The 21,958-nt window shown below is 34.8% G+C and overlaps 1 protein-coding gene across 3 annotated transcripts in view; it reads left to right on the forward strand.

Moving 5' to 3' along the window:
- The window catches only part of LOC120421534 (ubiquitin-conjugating enzyme E2 W), a 73,572-nt gene extending 54,471 nt beyond the window's left edge, over window positions 1-19,101 (forward strand). Inside the window, exons 1-7 of one of the 3 annotated variants that reach the window (XM_039584755.2) lie at window positions 14,073-14,216; window positions 14,396-14,703; window positions 14,836-14,927; window positions 15,092-15,194; window positions 15,371-15,456; window positions 15,520-15,665; window positions 18,643-19,101. In XM_039584755.2, the coding sequence (XP_039440689.1) occupies window positions 14,560-14,703; window positions 14,836-14,927; window positions 15,092-15,194; window positions 15,371-15,456; window positions 15,520-15,665; window positions 18,643-18,656 (585 nt within the window). In that variant the 5' untranslated portion in view covers window positions 14,073-14,216; window positions 14,396-14,559 and the 3' untranslated portion in view covers window positions 18,657-19,101. Of the gene's footprint in view, window positions 1-14,072; window positions 14,217-14,395; window positions 14,704-14,835; window positions 14,928-15,091; window positions 15,195-15,370; window positions 15,457-15,519; window positions 15,666-18,642 lie in introns of those variants that run through there. The other 2 variants (XM_039584753.2, XM_039584756.2) reach the window with 2 other exon arrangements.
- The last annotated feature ends 2,857 nt before the right edge of the window (window positions 19,102-21,958 follow it).

The raw sequence follows: 21,958 nt of genomic DNA on the forward strand, positions 1-21,958 counted from the left end.
AGTATTGATTAAAAAATTCATAACTCGGTCAAAGATTTTTTGCCCATTCTGGAAATTTCTGAAAAGTTGGCATTTTATGTCCTCTAAAACATATCAAAAAATAAAAAAAATTAAAAATAGTGTTTTTTTGCAAATCAAGCTTTTGTGACAAAAACTTAAATAAAAAATCAGCAAATTTGTTATTACCGTGTATCATTTTTTTTTCAGTGTAGTCCTTATCCATACCTACAACTTTGCCGAAGACACCAAATCGATCAAAAAATTCCTTCAAAAGATACAGATTTTTTAATTTTCATATATCATTTTTGTATGGACAGCTGCCAAATTTGTATGGAAAATTATATGGACAAACTAATGATGCAAAATGGCTTCATTGGGCATACCGAAGGCACAAAAAAAGTTTCACCCGGATTAAAAAATACAAAAAAAATCGAATGACCGAAATCTCAGAGAATTGCTCATCTTCTAAAACACTAGAAATCTGTAAAATAAAATTATAATAGATAAAATCAAAAATCTGTTAAAATTTGTTATATACATTGGAAATACGTTTGTACAAAAAAAATATGCTAGAACTCCGGAAAACTGAAATTAAAGCGGCCAGCCTTACCGTGTTAGGTTCACCGTAGAGAGGATTGTGCGAACGGATCATATTTTACAGAATCTACAGGGTAGGAAGGATACTGGGATATACCGTACGCTCCATTGCAACTAATAATGTTATTTATAAATTCAAACACACCGCTAACCTTCGATTTCTATTCAAGGTTAGTCCCGGTTGACAAATAGTTTCCTCCTTATCACCGTGCTGATAATTGAATAAAGTAACACGTAATCATTTCCTCCCTGATGCACAACTGTCGTAATCGCCAACAGTTTGTTTAGCACCCCGCAAGTTACAGATCACTGCAAGTGGTCTCAACAATTCTAGTTGCAACGGTTCACCAACAACACTAACGACAAAACACAAACTGCTCTCGTAACCACCACAGCGGAATCACGTTATCTGCTTGTGGCATCACTGCAGTTTTAGCAAAGATTAGCTGATTAGCCCCACTGCTGCAGTCCGGTTGGCTTACCGGCTTAAACTAGACCAGCGGAGGGGCAACAAAATAGTGTTATTGGCTTTTGGGGCAAAACTCTCCGCAGTGTGCTGATAAGGGCTGTTGCAGACTAATCGCAAAAATTACCGTTCGATCGCAAAACGTATCAATCTTAACTGCATCATCTGGACAGAACCCGCCAGCTATGGGTGGAAAAGAGGGTACACTCTAGCTAACTTTGTTTAGATGATGACTGAGGAGTCCGATTAAGATTGTGATCTTGAAGAAACAGGACGGCGCTTAGCCCACGGGATGACCGCGTGTAGTTAGGGTCTATGTAAAACAACCTTGTCTTAATGATGAATTCATGCTATTTTTTTACCAATAAAACCTTATTTGTAACCACATATCATGTATTTTTATCTCGCTTGCAAAAAAATTTTTGTTAAAAAAAAAACAAATCATTGATTTAGGAACATACCTACTGCATAAATAGCTCCAAAAGTGATAAAAATGCATAAGGGATATTTAAATAAGGAAGAAAGTACTCTAAAGTGATTTAGTATTTTTAGATTCAAGATGGCGGCAGAATGGCTGTGATGAAATATTGGGAAATGCATTTGTTAATTTAACAGACCATTCAAATTTGACTTGACTGGGGTTGCAAAACTCAAACTTGATGCTGAAAGTAAGAAAATAAAAAAAAATACATTTTTTGATTATCCTAAGTCTCATACAAAACTTCTGATAATCGAGTTTGGACTGTACTGATTTTGATGTTACTGGTCTAGAAAAATGATTTGACGATTATTGTTTATCAAAAATTTGCGGCATGCAAGGATCCCAACCAACTCAGCAACAAAGTATCCAAATCATCACTGGCTTGTATCCAACTCGCATATAAATTCAACTAAAGTGTTACACAAACAAAGCGGGCAACCCCTCCGACAAACCAGACACATCGCATCAATTAGGGGGTTGGAGACCTGTACAACTACTGCTCTGCCGCCCTGAAAGTCAACTCGTGCCGCAGCAGCAAATGCAAGTGGCGTGCAGTTTTGGCTGCGTTTCACATGCAATCAATTACCGGCCACCTCCGTGTACCGTACTGCTCCGAGTGTGGAAAAATAAACGAAACTTGCGCCGTTGAACGGTAATTGAGTTCATGGGAACCTTCGGGGGTGTTGAAAGCGAAAGTATTGTTTACCCTGTTTGTGGGGTGGGCAGAAACTGTGATCTTAATTTGGGTGACTCAGGAGCAGGCCTGCAAAATGTTTCCAACCCAGCGTACACATGAAGCAAACCAAAATGTCAGTTTACTGCTAGCATCTGACTGTAAGCCTACTATGTCCGTTCAACCACTGCCGCCTGACTCGTGCCGGTCGGCTGCTGGAGAATGAGAGACATGAAAAAATAGCTACACTCACTCAATTCGTGTCGTATGACTGACTCGTAAAATCCTCTCTAAACACTATTTTGACTATTTTCAAACAATTAAATGGTTCTAGACTGTCCAAAACACTTAAAACAACCATAACTTATATTCAAAATTACATTTCCACGCATAAATACCAACTTTTTGTGTAAAAACTTGTTTCTTTATGTGTGTGCGTGCAACGTCGAATGAGCGTTGGTCGACTACTGCCTCGCATTGCAGCTGCTCAGTGAGCTAGGGCACTCACGACTGAGTCGGGTTTGTTTATGTCACGGTTTTGCGGTTCAGTGAATGGATCTGAAAAAATCGTGTATGCGTCGCCGATTTTCGCGTCAGGACCCCTGACATTTTCAGCTCTGCTCAGGAGTATCATGCGTTTCCATATGTGGATTGAACCAAGAAAAGTTCAACGCTCAAATAAAACATAAATCAGATTAACGAAGAACATTAACATCCGCAAGAGCATTCTGCAGAGCAACAGAATGCAGCTGGGCAAACCAGAAAATTTTATGTTTAGTGTAATGCACCACAAAACACGTGTGTAACATGAACACCGTAAACAGAGAAACCGTAGATTCTTTTGTTGCTTATTTTTCTATACACCGGTTAAGCTTGATAGTGCAATGTGCGATGCATGCAGAACACGTGCAGAAAACTGCAGCTGGTGAAGAGTTTCAGCTATTTGCAAGTCGAACAACAGGGATAAGAAATCGAGTTTTCGCGTTCACAAAGTTTATAATAATCTTTTCATTTGCAAAGAAACACACAATGTTTGTACTAAATTCCTGATTTGGTGGAAAAAAAATAAGAAAAAATCAAACGACTCACTTTATGATAAACTAAGTATCGTGAAGACTGTGCTGGCCGGCAGCGAAATTATGGAAAAAATCATATATTTCAACATGGAATAAATATTAAATAGCCTGTCCCATTTTGAGGTCACGGCGAGGAATTTCAGGTGCTCAATTCTTAAATGATAGATTATGATGTTAGAAACAATGTTTTCTTAGACAAGAAAAAATAATAAAATACTTTCTCGCACTCCCTAGTCGATTTACTGGAAAAAGTCACTTTTTTAACAAATTTTCTAAAATCGCTTGGAATCAATACAAAAACTGATTCGATCAGGTGTGTATTATCTTCAAACGATGAGTTTTTGTCCAGAGATCAAGATGCACTATCAATATTGGACCAAAAGTTAAGTTTTTGGACCATCCCAGGCGGATTTATGTCGAAAAAATCGCATTTTTTCAAAACTTTTTTCAGAAATGCTCATTTAATTTTGGGTAACCTATTTTTCCCAGTAAAACCAACACATGCATCTTGTAGGAAATTTCATGGTGAACATTTTTCCCTCTGAGAAAATGCAATTTCGACACTCCAGAGCAGAGATATTTCAGTTTTAGTGAGAAAAAAAGTGCAAATTTTCAAAATTTCTCAGAATTCTGAAGCAAAGCCTACTAATTACATGATGTTGCAAGCATATGTCTTAAAGGTCAGGGTATGCTTTTGCCTTCCTCACTGAGGTAAGGCTATAATCCTGCTCTGAAAATGAACTTTTTATTAAAAGCTCCTAGACCCACCTTCATGCATACATATCGACTCAGAATCGAAAACTGAACAAATGTCTGTGTGTGTGTATGTGTGTGTGTATGTGTGTGTGTATGTGTGTGTGTATGTGTGTGTGTATGTATGTATGTGACCAAAATTCTCACTGAGTTTTCTCAGCACTGGCTGAACCGATTTTGATCGAACCAAATGCATTCGATTTGGTTTAGGGTCCCATACATCGCTATTGAATTGTTTGAAGTTTCGATAAGTAGTTCAAAAGTTATGTATAAAAATGTGTTTTCATAAATATCCGGATCTCAATTATATGCATGTAAACTATGTCCGGATCCATCATCCAACCCATCGTTGGTTAGGTAATTGAAAGGCCTTTCCAATGAGTCCAAAACATTGAAGATCTGGCAACCCTGTCTCGAGTTATGACCACTTAAGTGATATTTATGTACAATTTTGAAGCCGGATCTCACTTAAATGTACGTAAACTATGTCCGGATCCATCATCCGACCCATCGTTGGTTAGGTAATTGAAAGGCCTTTCCAATGAGTCCAAAACATTGAAGATCTGGCAACCCTGTCTCGAGTTATGACCACTTAAGTGACATTTATGTACAATTTATGTAAACTATGTCCGGATCCATCATCCAACCCATCGTTGGTTAGGTAATTGAAAGGCCTTTCCAATGAGTCCAAAACATTGAAGATCTGGCAACCCTGTCTCGAGTTATGACCACTTAAGTGATATTTATGTACAATTTTGAAGCCGGATCTCACTTAAATGTACGTAAACTATGTCCGGATCCATCATCCGACCCATCGTTGGTTAGGTAATTGAAAGGCCTTTCCAATGAGTCCAAAACATTGAAGATCTGGCAACCCTGTCTCGAGTTATGACCACTTAAGTGACATTTATGTACAATTTATGTAAACTATGTCCGGATCCATCATCCAACCCATCGTTGGTTAGGTAATTGAAAGGCCTTTCCAATGAGTCCAAAACATTGAAGATCTGGCAACCCTGTCTCGAGTTATGACCACTTAAGTGATATTTATGTACAATTTTGAAGCCGGATCTCACTTAAATGTACGTAAACTATGTCCGGATCCATCATCCGACCCATCGTTGGTTAGGTAATTGAAAGGCCTTTCCAATGAGTCCAAAACATTGAAGATCTGGCAACCCTGTCTCGAGTTATGACCACTTAAGTGACATTTATGTACAATTTATGTAAACTATGTCCGGATCCATCATCCAACCCATCGTTGGTTAGGTAATTGAAAGGCCTTTCCAATGAGTCCAAAACATTGAAGATCTGGCAACCCTGTCTCGAGTTATGACCACTTAAGTGACATTTATGTACAATTTATGTAAACTATGTCCGGATCCATCATCCGACCCATCGTTGGTTAGGCAATTGAAAGGCCTTTCCAAAGAGTTCAAAACATTGAAGATCTGGCAACCATGTCTCGAGTTATGACCACTTAAGTGATATTTATGTACTTTTTTGAAGCCGGATCTCACTTAAATGTATGTAAACTATGTCCGGATCCATCATCCGACCCATCATTGGTTAGGCAATTGAAAGGCCTTTCCAATGAGTCCAAAACATGGAAGAACTGACAACCCTGTATCGAGCTATTACCACATAAGTTATATCTGGGTTTTTTTTTCTGGATCTAAAAAAAGCTGAAATGTGTGTCCAAACCACTCATATTTCCCCTTTTTTGGTAAAAAGTGAGGAAGGCATCAACCACATAGGTGGATTAGGTTAGTTTTTTATAGCAATTTTGGGCGCTGAATCCGAATCTGAAATCAAATTTCGTGTAAACAGTGATGTTTTGGAGCTAAAACCTTTTGGAATTTTATTTGCGTGTTTAAATCGCTGCAATTAAAATTGCTTGCAAGTTCGGTCATACTTTTCTCAGTTTTCGTTCCACTTTGATTGATATCTTACTCACAGAGCTCTTTATGTTTAATGTTTCTTACGTTTTGATTATCTTTAGCAATTCGAAAAATCGCATATTGTTATTTAACGGGGGCTTAGGGACTATCCATACACCACGTGGTGGACACTTCTTTTTTAATCTCAGACCACCCCCCCCCCCCCCAATTTCCATACTAAACAAATCTTTTTGATATGGAGCGTGGACAATCGCTGAACTGAACTTAAATTTTGGTCCAATATTGATAGTGCATCTTAATCTCTGGACAAAAACCTATCGTTTGAAGATAATACACACAGAAAAAAATAATGTAAATTTGGAAGCTGTAATTTAGGAAGGTTGAATATTACCTCTTTTATGATGTAATTTTACCTCAATTAAGACTGAAAAAGTGACATTACACCAGAGAAGTGGTAAAATTACACATTTCCAGAGGTAAAATTACACCTTTTTTCTGACATAAAAGATGTACCCCATCCCAGATGTAATATTACCATGATTTTTTTTTCTGTGCACACCTGATCGAATCAGTTTTTGTATTGATTCCAAGCGATTTTAGAAAATTTGTTAAAAAAGTGACTTTTTCCAGTAAATCGACTAGGGGGTGCGAGAAAGTATTTTATTATTTTTTCTTGTCTAAGAAAACATTGTTTCTAACATCATAATCTATCATTTAAGAAGTGAGCACCTCACAGTTAAAAAATAATGTATGTATGTATCTTTTATGATGTAATTTTACCTCAATTTAGACTGAAAAAGTGAAATTACACCAGAAAAGTGTTAAAATTAAACATTTCCAGAGGTAAAATTACACCTTTTTCTGACATAAAAGATGTACCCCTTCCCAGATGTAATATTACCATGATTTTTTTTTCTGTGCTGAAATTCCTCGACACAACCTCAAAATGGGACAGGCTAATATTCAATTAAATGTTTTGAATCTTTTTTTATGCTTTTTGCAATCTCTAGGTCCAATGCTCTATCTGAGCCATACCTGAGCAAAATCGGTTGAGATTTTCACTCTTGAGGATAATCGGACATCGGTCCCGCCCGTGTGGATCAATCGGACCGCGCACTGGACTTACAATCCAGAGGTCGACTGTTCGAATCCCGCGGCGGGCGCTCTAAAATTCTTTGTGTAAATATGGGCATTCGGCGCCGTCGCTCCGTGCCATACATTCATACACTTAGGAGCCCAGGGCGGCGAAGTCCTTGTAGATAAAAAGGAAGACACTAGTGGTTGGTACTAGCAATGGTGGCCGACAGCTATAAAGTCAACTTCGTTTTTTTTTTCGTTTTTCGGATAATCGGACAAGATGAATTTTGGTTTGATTGTCATTCAAGAAAAAATATTTTCACGACAAATGTATTTTGCTTTATCATGCAGTTTTCTATGTGAACCATTTCAAACTAAACCAATGTTTACAAAAACTAAACTCCGCTCACAACTTCACCTCATAATTCGTGTTGCTAAACGATACATTTGCTTCTAGAACGTAGTTTGCATTTAGAAATCGCCGATCGCCACAACAATTTCCGCCAACCAAACTAACTAAATGCTCCAATATTGATCACGCCGATCGACGCGCCGTTTGTCGACAACAAGTTGGAAAACCAATTATCGCCATCTAAAACTCGCTGCTGCAGCTGCCAAAACAAATTAATTTTAAAACCACGGTTACCAATAGTACTAGTTTCATAATCCGCGCACGATAATGATCGCAAACACTTGAACTTGCCCAACTTTTTAGCGCCTCAAAAAACCGAAATGTGAGGTTTATTAATAGTAGTGTGGCATTATTGGCTTTGGTTTAGAAACAATAACAGCGCACTTCACCACAGCCCGGCTTGAGTCGGTTCCGATGACCGGTTTTCGCGGTTCTTTGCGGGGGGTTAAAATAGTAGTTTATGCAACAAGTTGCAAAAAGAGGATTTTTTCAGCACGAGTCGTACATTTATCCAACGAGGTTCACCGAGTTGGATAAATACGACGAGTGCTGAAAAAATCAAGTTTTGCAACGAGTTCCATACAACATTTTTTGCAATTTCGAAAAACACCCATTGAGTAAAATTTTAAGTCGAATTTTCATGTATTTTGTCAATAAATCTTTTAAATCAAAAAAATGTTGAAAAGTGTTACTTTTCGAAACAAGTGCTGAAAAGTTCAACTTTTCAGCACCCATTTCAGTGCTGAAAAGTAGAACTTTTCAGAATTTATTTTGAAAAGTGTTGCTATTCGATTCTGTTATTTTTGGTACAGAAAAGTAGGCTATTTCGTCGTTCAAGAATGACAGGAAAAGTAAGTAGTTTCACGATGGAATTGCAAAAAATATTTTATAATTGCCGGTTCGTAACAAGACTGCATCGCCCGCTGCTGGTGAGGAAAATGCGGAAAACTTGTTTGGGTTTTCCGACCAAATTAATCGATGGCGAGAGTGTTTTGCAAACCGATATTGTTTCGATTTTAACGGGTTATTAATTTCCCGCTGAGAAAAAAAGACGCCCAGTTGAGTAATTTATCGTCTGTTGAGTGAAAAAAACCCAGCGCGAGTTGCACTTCTTAGCGTAGGAAAATGCGAAATGTTAACGATCGAGTGCAACCGCCCAAAAAGAACAAATAAAGAAATTCTCAGAAAATCCCAAGAATTTGCCCAACAAGCAACGGGAATGTGAGTCAACCTGCTGGTGCGAGTCTGGGGAAAGCAAACCTTGAAATAAACTGTTACTGACAGGTCCCGAGACCAGACTGACACGGGACAAACGGTGCTGGGGAGTTGTCCTAACTAATTGGGGTTTCGGGCGGGATGACGACGACAACGACGACGGTTTGTGCATTCCTGGCCCATTGGAAATGTCGCAAATCTGAAAAACACGCGGCGGCGGGTTCAGCTCGGTGACAATAGGAGAAAATCGAAAAGTTTCTTGAAAGACATGACTTTGGGAGTTGTTCGGGAATGCTGGGTTGAAATTTAACGCAACTGTTGGGAACTGAAAGGGGGGAAATATTTAGCGCAATTAATCGGAAATGTCACGCGTCGTGTTGTACGAAAAAATTTACTTCTCTAATTTTATGGTTCCTTTTTTTAATTTTTTTATTATTTTTATTTACACTCAAAATGAACAAAAAATAAAGCGTACAGCTTTTTGAAGAACAAATATTATTAGCTTTGTGTTTTTTTACTGCATCTAATTTGCTCAAATCCAATCCCAGTGGAAAAAAATATCAATATGCACAATTTTAATTGGGATGTATACTGATTCAAATTTTAATTTATTACGATTATGTCAAGTCAGTAATAAGTAATAAGTGGTAAAGGAAACATAAAAAAATCAGAATCATGAACTGGGCTGGAATGAGTACGACTCCAGATATAACTGTGAAGACTTTTAGTTAACGTTAATTAATAAATTTTGTTTTCCACATTACACCTATTAAAAAATAAGTGTCAAAACTCTCTATTCTCTTCAAGAACATGGTACAAAGAAGCCAAATGCATTATTCTGTTGTTTTGGATTTTTTTCTTAGTTTAAACGTCGTCACATGAGCAGCTGGAACATGGCTGATTTTCACATGGATCATCTGACTTTTTTTAATTTCAGAAAACAATTTCATCACTATTTGTTCATGCTTGAACTTAATGTTTTATTGCACCAAATTCTCAAAGTCGATGCAAAATTAGTAAAACTTTCAATTTTGGATATTAAAATTTGTTTATCCTTGATTCCAATTTAATAAATTTAATTGGAAATTTATATGTTTCCGGTTTTCAGAGAGCTAATTTGTGAACCTTTTTTCTGACGAAAATCTTTACTTCACTAGCTTGTTTTGATTTGAAATTCAGGTACCATTCAATTTTCAAACAAAATCTAAATTATTCAATTTTGTTTCAGTTCAGGTAAAAATAAGTATACAGTTGGACTGTACTCCAAAGGTCTCGGAAAAATCTCACTTTGGATAATCGAATCACGAAAAAAAATTAGTTGTCTTATTTTTTATTGTCAAGCTCAAGTATGACCCCTAAACTAATCTAAAGTTATTTAAAAAAATCCAAGATGGCGGCCAAAATGGTGGTGATGAAATTCTATTCAATTTTGACTAGAATGGAACTCAAATTTGATGCCAAAAACAAAAAAGTTCAAAAAATAAGAAACAAAAATTTTTTGTTCGTGATTCGATTATCCGAAGTCTCATACAAACCTTCGGATAATCGAACTCCGGATAATTGAAACTTCGAATAATTGAGGTTTTGGATAATCGAGTGGACTGTATTTTAAGTTTGTCAGTGTCCATTTTTGAAAAAATAAAAAATAATGTAGAATTGTCTCAGACCATAAAAAAGGGATACAGACAAAAATTTACACTTTTTTAGGAAGTGAAAAATACACTTTTTGAGTAGTTATCTACGCTTTCGCAAATCGATTTTTCATTGTATTTTTTTGTTAGGATGCAGGGTTGTTAAAATATCAAAATATCAGCTCTCAGCAACTACAATTATCTCGCCTGAATAATCTTGCCTCAAATACTGCTCTTCTCTCCTCATTGAAACTCTCAGCGCCGAACAAAGCCGAACACGTTTTCGTGTTTACCCACTCGCGATTGACATTTTCCTTTTCTCTCTCATTCTCGCTTCCACGATCATCCTACCGCAACAGCGTTTAACCACAAAAGCCGCCACAAAACCAATTTTGCAAACGCAGTTTGAAGGGGCGTCATGCGTGGTCGGCTCCTAATCGCCATCTCGCGTTCTCTCATTGCAGTTTTCGGAGAGATTGAGAGACTCAGCGGTGAGAGCGCATAGTCGAGGAAAAGGGAAGGAGTGATAGAGAGAGAATGACATCGCTGGGAATCACGAGACACAAGAAGAGATCTCACAAGCTATAGTGACGGCCGCTATACACTCGGATATTTTTGGTGCAGGGATAATCTATTGATAGCTTTTCTATCACTCTTTTGCAACACTGTTAGGATGAAATTTTGTCCATGCGTTCCCTATGTCAAAATCTGTTGTGAAGTTTTCTCCTCATTTCAATAAAAATTATTCCAAATTGTTAAGTCAAACCTTATAGTTCAAAAGGATAGCAGCACTTATTCTTGACATTTTCAAATGAAACGATGGCTTCAATCTAAAATTAAAAATGCCCTTAAAATGCTATTGTGATCATGTTTAAAAACTGTTCAATTTTTACATTTTTGGAGTTTATTTCATTTTTGAAAATCATTATTTTACTTTAGCTCAAAAGTAGTTTTGCATTTTCGGGATCTCTGGACATTTTTACACTAAGTACAGGTTAAATTATTGAAACATAATTTAAAAAATCTTCAAATTTAAAGAAAGTTTTAATAGAACAAGATTCTTAGTATTTTTGTGAAATTTATTATTCGTGCAACAACATTCGTTTTAGTGGTACCGTAAAACGGGGTGACTTTGATAGGATTGAGATTTTTTCGCAAAATGAAGAGTACTAATAAAACACGTACGGAATTGTATGGAATCATACTGACCGGGGTAGAGAATGGTTCAAGGTTCTTCTAGAAGAAGTTTTCATTAAATTTTGAAAAGTTTAAAAAGTTAGTTTACTATAATTAAGAAAACGTTGATGAATAGCATTATTTTCATATCCTTAAAGTACCATGATTTTCTTAATGAACATGATTTCAAATCGGAAAACGGAATGCATTTTCGGATTCTTCGGACAATTTTTCACTAGGAGAAGGTAAACGAAGTTAGTAAACAATGAAAATTGTATTTTTTTGAAACATAATTAAATAAAATTTCCAAATTTGAAGGCATTTTCAGTAGAACAAATTTTATACAAAATGTGAAAACTTTTGATTCGTGCTTCGAATTCAGTTAAAAATGCAATATTAATCGATAATTGTATAACCAAACTATTTTTAACAAATTTCAGGAAAAATTCTGACTTTTAAGCAGTTTACCTAAAATTTATATGTATTTTGTTAAAATGCTTTTAAACTTAGTTAACTAAATATAAACATTGATTTTTTTTTGTTAAAAACTATATCAGCAACCTTAGCGATGGTACATTCGACGTAAAAATCTCGGGTGAGTTTTCAAAAAGCCGTAAGAGCCATCGTGACCTCTGACCTACACAGAAAAAAATATGTGAATTTACACCGCACGTAATTGCTGTTTCTTATGTAAACTCACTCAATGTAATGTTGAAATATGATGTAATGAGCAAAAAGTAATGGAAATTACTCCGATGTAAATCTAAATCTAATGTAAATCATGAATCTAATGGAAACGTTGAGCATGGAAACTTAAATCTGATGAATTTCTACCCGCGTTCGGCTTCCTGTAAATTCCTATTTAATGTAAATCATATATCCAATGTATTTCTGCCAAACGTTGACTTCAAAACTACCCGAACTAAAAATAGTTATGTTTGGTTCTCTTTCTATCGCTCTCATACTTCGCTGGCTCACTGCCTGTGCCTCGACCTGAACAAGTTGATGCTATAGCCGCTCGTTTATAAAATGCGAAGATGGCTCAGTCGGCAGCGGGTAGCAGCAGTAACACCGAACATCCTACCCGTCGTCCGTTCGATTCCAGTCCAGCATTATTACACTTGACCGTCGACGAGAAAGCGTCCCCTACCTGTGAAACAACTTTTTAAAATCAGAATTTCCTTTTGCTGCCCGCTTCAATCATTTTAAAATAGAACATAGGCCACACCCTTTTCCTACTGCAATCCAAGTCGAGCTTCTCATTCCCATTGGCCAATCAGAATTAGTAGATTTGAACTAATGTAAATTCCAAAACTAATGTAAATTCCAAAACTAATGTAAATTTTCAAAACTAATGTAAATTTCCAATGAATCTAATGTAAATTTCCAATGGACCTAATGGAAATATACATCATTTATCATGATACCTTTTGGTACATGATAAATAATGTAAATTTACAGAAATATTTTTTTCTGTGTAAGTAGGTCGAATACCGATGCAAAAAGGACTTTGTTTACCAATGGCTCTTACGGCTTTTTGAAAACTTATCCGAGAAATAAAATTTGAACACCTTTGACCTGATTTTAACAAAAACAGCTATGACTATCAAACTTTTTTTTTCAAAAATAGTGCATGGGCCTTGTGTGGCCTAGTACATGTTCAAAAAAATAAAAGTCTTGAGAATACCCTCACCAGTTGAAAAATATTCGAAAAATAAATTAAGATCCTATCATTGTCACCCCGGTTTTTCTTTATTGAAAAACTCAATTTATAATGAAATTTGATCTAAATTGTATGTTTTTTAGTAACTTGACCTCAAATTCATTTACATTTCATGAAAAGTTTATAAACTTAGTTAAACAAACATTTTATTGTATTTTTTTAAAATTAAATATTAAATGTAAATTTGTCGTACTAAATTCAATTTGCGTACTTTCGGACTGAAATTTGTATGAAAGACAGTGATTATCAAAGTCACCTCGTTTTTTTAAATACAGATTTTCATCGAAACTTTTTTTTATAACTATATTCGTTGATTTTTTATTTTGGCTTTCTCAGTCAAATAAACAAAGTTCAAACGATTTGTTGTTTGAACATTTTCAAACAACAAATGGTTTGAACTTTGTTTATTGACTGAGAAAGCCAAAAAATCAACAAATTCTGCATACCAGTCGAAAACAAACAATCGAATAACTATATATTGAGAAAAAAAACCTGCATGGACATTGTATGGGCTACCCCAGTACATGTTTTAAAAATATAAATGTTGAGACATTTCTGACCGTTTCGATAATATTTAACAAATAAATTGAAATCCCATCAATGACACCCCGGTTGAGCATTTACTGTTTTTGGCTCTTTTCAGTTTAACAATTGTTAATCTATTTGTTTTAAGTCTACCTTTTTTTAAACAGAGTCCTGCCCGTTAATATTTTGATTTAATCTTTTACCTACTCCAAATAATCTACCAATCAGATTGTGTTGAGTCGATACCGAAAAATTACAAACTCGCCAGTTTCGATTTCGGGCGCCATCGCATTGATTCAGTTCACGTTTTCAAAACAAGCTCGCGCTCAAATATCTTCAGATTGTGTTCCTTTTTTCTGCCCTCTGACGACATCCACCCACGCCATATCGAGCAAGTAGCCAGTCAGCTTGGCTCTCCAAAAAGGAAGAGCAGGCCGTGCCGTGGTCCGATTTGATTGCCAAAACGTGACCCATCAATTTGAGATGTGCTCACTTTTGCATGCTAATTAGGTATTTATATTTTCAACTATAGAAGAGCTGGTGAACTTTTGGTGCTCTATCAGAATTAATAAACAAGAAGGAGAAGAAGAAAGACTGCCACTGGTTGCCACCTTTCCGAAATAAGCATTGATATTTGCCGGTCGGGGTCGTAACAATAAATTGGTTTTGTTTCTTCAAACAAATTACAGAATACTCACCTAGAATCATCAAAATGTCCCGGTCGAAGAATTAAAATTCGAAGGAGTAAAGTCCAAATCAACTGTGATAATCGTTTTGCAAACAAAAACAAACCAAAATACTCAGTGTGAAAAATTCTCGATTCGTTAAAAAAAAAACTAAAAAAAACGACAAAATGTTAAACCGGTTCCGGATGCGCAAGGAGAAACCGTCCAAGTCGGAGAGCATTTCGGGCACGTCGGACACAAATGCCGCCATCATACAGGATGCGGCCACCACGGATCACCGGAAGCTCATCCTGGACGCGGGACGATGGGAGGCAAGTTTAGAGGTTATTTTTGGGGAATTGTGGCTTACCGAACTCGTGACAACTGATAACTATAGAATATTTTTTAGATTTTTCTCTTTTTAGAGCTTGTTTTAATAATTTATTGTTTTCTTAAACTTACAGCGACGATTACAAAAAGAACTTATGTCCCTCATCAAAGAACCGCCACCAGGAGTAACGGTGGACGAGGAAAGTGTTAGTCAAAATTTAACTCAGTAAGTAAAAATCATGTTTTTTTGTATTTTAATTGAGTTTCCGGTAAGTCATTATGAGAAGAAGCTTGAGAATCCTTTTTATATGAAAACTCAATTTTGAACATTTTTTTATGATCATACCTCAAATTTGGAATAGATATTTATAATTTTCCCTTTCATTACAGGTGGATAATAAACATCGACGGTGTCGAAGGTACGCTGTACGAAGGCGAACATTTCCAGCTGTTATTCAAATTTAACAATAAGTACCCCTTCGACTCGCCCGAGGTAAGCTTTCGCTTGTACCGTGTTTTTGTTCGTTCCTTTTCCGTAATTTATTTACCCCTAATCAATAATGTACTTTTCCAATCAAAGCCCGTTTCCCCCATTCCCCGCCACAAACACTTGATTGAGTGATGCAAAATTAATTCGAGCCTTTCTTCGACCTTCCTTCCTTTGCGCAGGTGACGTTTATAGGTTCCAATATTCCCGTGCATCCGCACGTTTACTCCAACGGTCACATCTGCCTATCGATCCTAACAGATGACTGGTGAGTGGGCTCTTTTTTGCGGGTTTCTTGAAAGGTTATTAAACAATGTTTTTCATCTTTTAGGTCCCCAGCGTTATCCGTGCAGTCCGTGTGTCTTAGCATATCGTCGATGCTGAGCAGTTGTCGGGAAAAGCGACGTCCGCCGGACAACGGAATCTACGTGAAAACCTGCAACAAAAACCCCAAGAAAACCAAATGGTGGTACCACGGTGAGTGCTTTGAAGTTTGTTTTGTTTTTGTTTCTCGGTAGATCAAATGTACAGTTCAATACCCAAACTTAAGTGAAATTTCTGAAGGATTCTGAATATGTCAAATTTGAAACTGCCTAAATTGCAAGAATAACTGTTGTTTTAAATTTCTTGTAAAAATTATATAAGCCAAAAATGTAACAACCATAACCCCCTAACTTTTAACTTGAAATAGCTTGGGTGTTGAAGGCTGTTGCAAAAGGAAATTAGGATTTTAAAAATATTCATTCATAACTGGGATGCCTTTTAACTGGGCGCTCGTTAACTGGGCCGTAGCCCAGTTAAAATGCCGACAAACGTCAAAAACCAAAACAAACCGAAATGACCGAGGGGTTAATTGATACAAAACTAATGTTTGGTGAACTAAAAACTTATTCAAACTTTTATTGAAGTCAAGTAAGCTTTGTACATAAATTTGAGTAACCTTTGTTTTTATATTTCATCAGGAAACAGTTATACAGTCCCCTCGTAATTTTTCGTTCAGCCCAGTTAGCGAGCAGCATTCGGTGACTGGGCTACGTTCTCAGCCCAGTTACCGAACAAGTACTGTATTTTACTTTGATGTTTTATGAAAATGCCGGCAATTTTAAAACTTTCTATGTTTTCAAACCTCAAATTTTTCAAATCACAGTTTAAAATTTGTTTTTTTCTCAATTGTTGCAAAAAAAAACGCGAAAGTTTGGGGTGATTCCAAAAAGGAGTGGACCAGTATGGTGTAATAACAAAATCGTTTTTCCAGCACAGCAATTTTTCAGTTCCTTTTGGAGTCCTGAACAACTTACCAAAGTTTGGGAACGAATGGTAAAGTCCTCACTTTGGGCAATGCGATTCAATTTTGTATGGGATTTTGTTTGGGAAAAACACATTTTTTAAAAGTTGATCTTTTGAAAATCCACGTTTCACACTGTATTAAAACCGGAGTCATATTCGGTTGTTCTTAAATTTGCTTTACAACTTTCCTAAAGAGAATGTGGGGCTAACTTGTTCCTCAAAAAAGATACAGCAATCTCAAAACTGGTCTAAAACGTGATTTCAGAACAAAAAAGCAAAACAATATTCGCAACCGCCCGAATTTAAAAAAAACATGAAAAATCAAAACAAAGTTCAACAAAAAACAAAAATACACGGGTGATGAAGTTATTTTATTTTTAGAAATCGTGAAATTTAAAAAAATTAAAGGTTCTAACAATTCTAAAACATTTAAACATTCTTAAAATTATAAATGTTCAAACATCTAAAAAAAAATCTGAAATTTATAAAAAACAGCAAATTTAAAAAAAAAATAAAAAATGTAACAAAACATTTAAACATTCTTAAAATTTTAAAAACTTTTTAAAATCTAAACTTAAAAAAAATCTGGAAAAAGAAAATTTTAACCTTTTACATTTTGTATTTTTTTGAAATAAAAAAACAATAAAGTTGCTAAAAATTCTACCAATTGGTTGTAACATCAATAGCTATTTGAAGTTAGCAGTTTCAAAAAACGAGTGACACGATATCTCAACACTGCGTTGACCAAATCTGTTAAAAAATTGATGAAGACTTGTTAAACCGGTTCTTTGTGCATGACGAAGGCAGATTTTTAAAATGTTTTTTTTTATCATATAAAAAAACGTCAGTTTTTGATTTTTGTATTTTTTTAAAAGCAAAATTTGAAAATCGGGCTTCGTCATGCACACGAGACATGTCTTGAGAGTCTTCACTCCAAATTTCAGCCAATTTGGTTCATCCCATCTCGAGATATCAACTCAATTTTCAAACAAAAACGCTCACAAAGTTTGAAAGTTTGCTTTGCGCATGGCAAAATTTTGAGCTTAAATCATCTCGTTCTCAGTTTAATCATGAAATATCTTCATGAAACTTATTTATTTTTTAAATTTTACTTTTTTTTAAGTTTAATCTAAAAATCTTCGAAATATTAAAAATATTTTATATTCAAATAAAAAAAACTAAATTTCAAGCGAACCTTCAAATTTTAGATATGCCACTTCCGAAAATTCTAAGATAAAAATATTCATTGATAATATGAAAATATTTTTTTTTCTAAAGTTGTATGTCTTTTTCCGATCTGTGGTCCAACAATTAAAAAAAAAAGCATAAAGTTTATAAAAACCCGATAGGATTAAAATTACCAAAATAATCGCTAAGCATTACAATTAATTGTTAATCTATCTATATATATAAAAAATTACGACGGTTTTGTTCGAACGCGAAACAGATCAATACGGAGCGTCGAATCGAGGTGCTCTTTGTTGCGTTGGGTTCGTATAAGCCCAAGGAAGGTTTATACGCTAACTAATTGACACTTTGGCCACTCTGGAACCGATTCCAGAGCATCGAAAAAAAAATCGCAAATTTTGATCACAGGAGACTGAATAAGCAAAAAATCAAAAAAACGTCAACAAACGAAAAAAAAAGGCAGAACGAAGTTTGTCGGGCAAGGCTTGTTATATAAATAATACATGTATTTTTTAAAATAATTAACAATTGATTGAACGAGTTTTTTCAATGAAAATTTGAATTTTTAGCATTTATTTTTTCGGGGATTTTTTTAAGAAGGGGGGCGACAAAAAACTTGAAATGAAATTCTTATACAAAAATTTCTATGAAAAACTTCATATAATAATAGTTAAATAATCAAAATATTGGATAATCTTGGCTCCAGATGATTGGGTTTAGACTGTGAAAAAAAATCTCTTGAGTAAAAATGTTCCCCGAGCGTGTTGAATAGAATTAGGACAATTATGCATTCAGTAGCAACAGAGAATACACTGATGCGTTGCATTGGAAACGAACCTCATCATCTCAGCATGCCGCTCGGCCATCTATGTTTGAAAACGTGAACGTCAAAGAAGCATTCAAATCAAAGCATCGTGCGTCTCCATCATTTCAGCAATGCCTTAATTTGTTGTATTTTATTTTCTTCTTTGAATTTCAGACGATTCGGTGTAGAGCGGAGTTCCGGCGCCGAACAAATGCACCCACACACCCAAGCTAGTAAAAATAAAACAAACAAACAAACCCCTCGTCCCTGTTTTTGGGAGGCAATGCAGCAGCAGTAAAAGCAAACAAGCAAAACATCAACCAACAAGCAAGCAAATAAGCCAGCCAGCCAGCTAATGATAATAAAATAAAGCAGCAGCAGCAGCCGAAGCAGCAAAAGATGTACTTATATATATAGAAATTAATATATAATGATGAAGTACATATAGATAAAAATTCAACTATCCTTAACAAATTCGATTAAACTGTAGCTCACTGTGAAATTGCCGCGTTGCAGACCCGATTCCGCCCGGCACAATCCAAAACCTTTTAATGCAAAGATGAAAAAACCGTTAAGAACTAATTTAGGAAAAATTAACATCACAGAATATATCGTCCACCTAGCGAAAGCAAACAACAACAAAACAACTACCTAAGTCAAATCACTGTTGAAAGGATACAAATTTTGCTCATTGCTCGATTCGCAAACAAGTGTTACATTTTGCACGTTCGATAATTAATTCACCAAATTTCCCCCCAAAATAGCTTACGTTTCGAGTTGATTGCGGTAGCGAGCGAGAGATGATGAAAAGATGAAGCAAACAATGAAAACTTAGTCATCTTTATTTTAGCGTTTACGTCATAGTAGGTGATATTCTTTTAATAAAGAAAGGTTTGTTTTTAACAATTTGTACATCAATCAGCGATAATTTATTTTACCTTAGCGTGTTAAGTTGAGCCGGTTTTGTGTTGTAGTTTCAAACTGGAGTAGATGTTTCGTTTTCAATAGTGTTTAAAAACACACCACCCACACATTCCTTTGTATCGATTGATTGTGGTTTAAATTACCGAAAAAAATAAGAATTATACAACACAAAGAGATTACGTTTAAATGTGTATGTAAATTTACGAAAGGTGTGTCTGTGAGAAGCAAAATTTAAAGAAAGCAGTCCAAATGTGTTCCCCAAGAAGAAAAAAAATAAATCGATTGTTAGAAAAGAAACAAAGTTCTACTTACTTGGTTCAAAGTAGTGCAACTAGTTAAGCGTGTTTCGTCAATTGAATCCCACGTGTAAAAATATCTTAACACCGTTTTAAAACAGAGGAAAATCAGGAACAGAAAATTTATCGATCCCACGTTTCAAGCGCGGTCTAACATGGCACCTTAATATCTTACCCCCGCTCTGCACATATATTATTGAATTTATATTAGAAAAACAAAGAATAAAATGTTGCATAACAAAGCAGGAGTCCCACACAAAAGCTGTGAAGTAGTAGTTGTTATGAAAGTATAAATTTAGGTAAAAACACGTAAATTATCGTTTCTGAAAAAAAGAAAAATGGGTAAAAAGCGCTACGGAAATTATTAGACAGAGATCGAACTTATGTATGATATATAAGAAAGAAAGAGGAAGAGAGAGAGGATGTGAAACAGAGGATAAGTTAAATCTTACAATAGTGATTTTAATTTTATTATCGATGAACAATAATGAATTGAAAATGAAAAAAAAACAACACAAGCATTTTTACTTTACAAGCAAAACCGAAATTCTTCTTTTTTATTGGAAATCTGTAACCATAAAACAGAAAATCTCCAAAAAATCTACATATTTCATGAGATTATTTTTATTGGGCTCTGAAAGACTTACGTGAAATTTTCTCAACTTTTCGAAATAAACATTTTCAGATTTTTGAATCATGACTTACTTTTTAATAAGGCCAAATATTATGATTTAAGCCCTTTTGAAATGTAAGTCGTGATTTTGAAAATGTGAATTTTTCCCCAATGGGTGCAAGGGGAAATTTGACACAAGTTTCACTCTTTAAAATTGAAATCTGATCAATGGTTTTCAAGATAACAAAAATAAAATTTAAAATTGAGGCTGAATTGGGTAGAACTTTGAAAAACTCATTTTTGGTAATTTTAATTCTTTGCAAGGGTATATCTCAATAACTATTCATCGGTCGGATCTACAATGACCATAAAAGTAAGTTGTAGAGAATTTTCTCAGTTTAATTTTAAAATATTTTTTATTTTAAAATTGACAAGGATAAATATTATTATCAAAAAAAATGTGTTGAATAATTTACCCTTAAAAATAGTAGCTGTGCACCATAAATCATAGAATAGTAGTTTATGCAACAAGTTGCAAAAAGAGGATTTTTTCAGCACGAGTCGCACATTTATCCAACGAGGTTCACCGAGTTGGATAAATACGACGAGTGCTGAAAAAATCAAGTTTTGCAATGAGTTCCATACAACATTTTTTGCAATTTCGAAAAACACGCATTGAGTGAAATTTTAAGTGGAATTTTCATGTATTTTGTCAATAAATCGTTTAAATCAAAAAAATGTTGAAAAGTGTTACTTTTCGAAACAAGTGCTGAAAAGTTCAACTTTTCAGCACCCATTTCAGTGCTGAAAAGTAGAACTTTTCAGCATTTATTTTGAAAAGTGTTGCTATTCGATTCTGTTATTTTTGGTACAGAAAAGTAGGCTATTTCGTCGTTCAAGAATGACAGGAAAAGTAAGTAGTTTCACGACGGAATTGCAAAAAAGTACTTTTCGATTCAGAATTCAAATTTACATCTAAAATTGTTTTTTTTTTTTTTTTGCATTTCCATACTTTATTAAAAAACATTGTTCTTTTCAAAAAAAAAATTTAGTCTAAAAACAAACGTTCGTCCTACCCTATAAAAGAGGTAATGTCTGCAAAATCAAGCTTTTGCTGTAAAAAAATATTTATTTATTTAATTTATTGGTTTACTGAAGACACTAAATGCATATGAAAATCCCTTCTCGCGATACAAGTACAAAAATTTTGAAAATTTAGTTTTAACTGGGATTTTGTATATGTGGGATTTGTTTGGAAAAGAAAATCATAAAACCTCATTAAAATATAATTTAACATTGTGTTTTAATGTGGTTTTACGTATTTAATTTCTGAATAAATCCCACTTATTCAAAAACTCTGGTTAATATAAATTTTGAAAAAGTTTAGCGATTTGCAACCTATTACAACGTTGTTTCTTGTCTTATTATTAACATTTTACTTTTATTACTTTTATTTTACTTTATTACTAATTGACACATAAAACACATCATTTGACAAGTTTGCTGAACAATTATTAAAAAGTTTTCATAAATAATTAGGGATTTTAAACCAAAAAAACAGATATCTCAGATTTTTCTTTTTTTTAACATTGAAAAGCTGAGTAAATGAGGCCTAGGGTTCGTTTTAAGGGTCATTTTAAAAAAAATATGTTTTTCC

The sequence above is a fragment of the Culex pipiens genome, chromosome 3 (assembly GCF_016801865.2).
Source record: "Culex pipiens pallens isolate TS chromosome 3, TS_CPP_V2, whole genome shotgun sequence".
Lineage (NCBI taxonomy): Eukaryota > Metazoa > Arthropoda > Insecta > Diptera > Culicidae > Culex > Culex pipiens.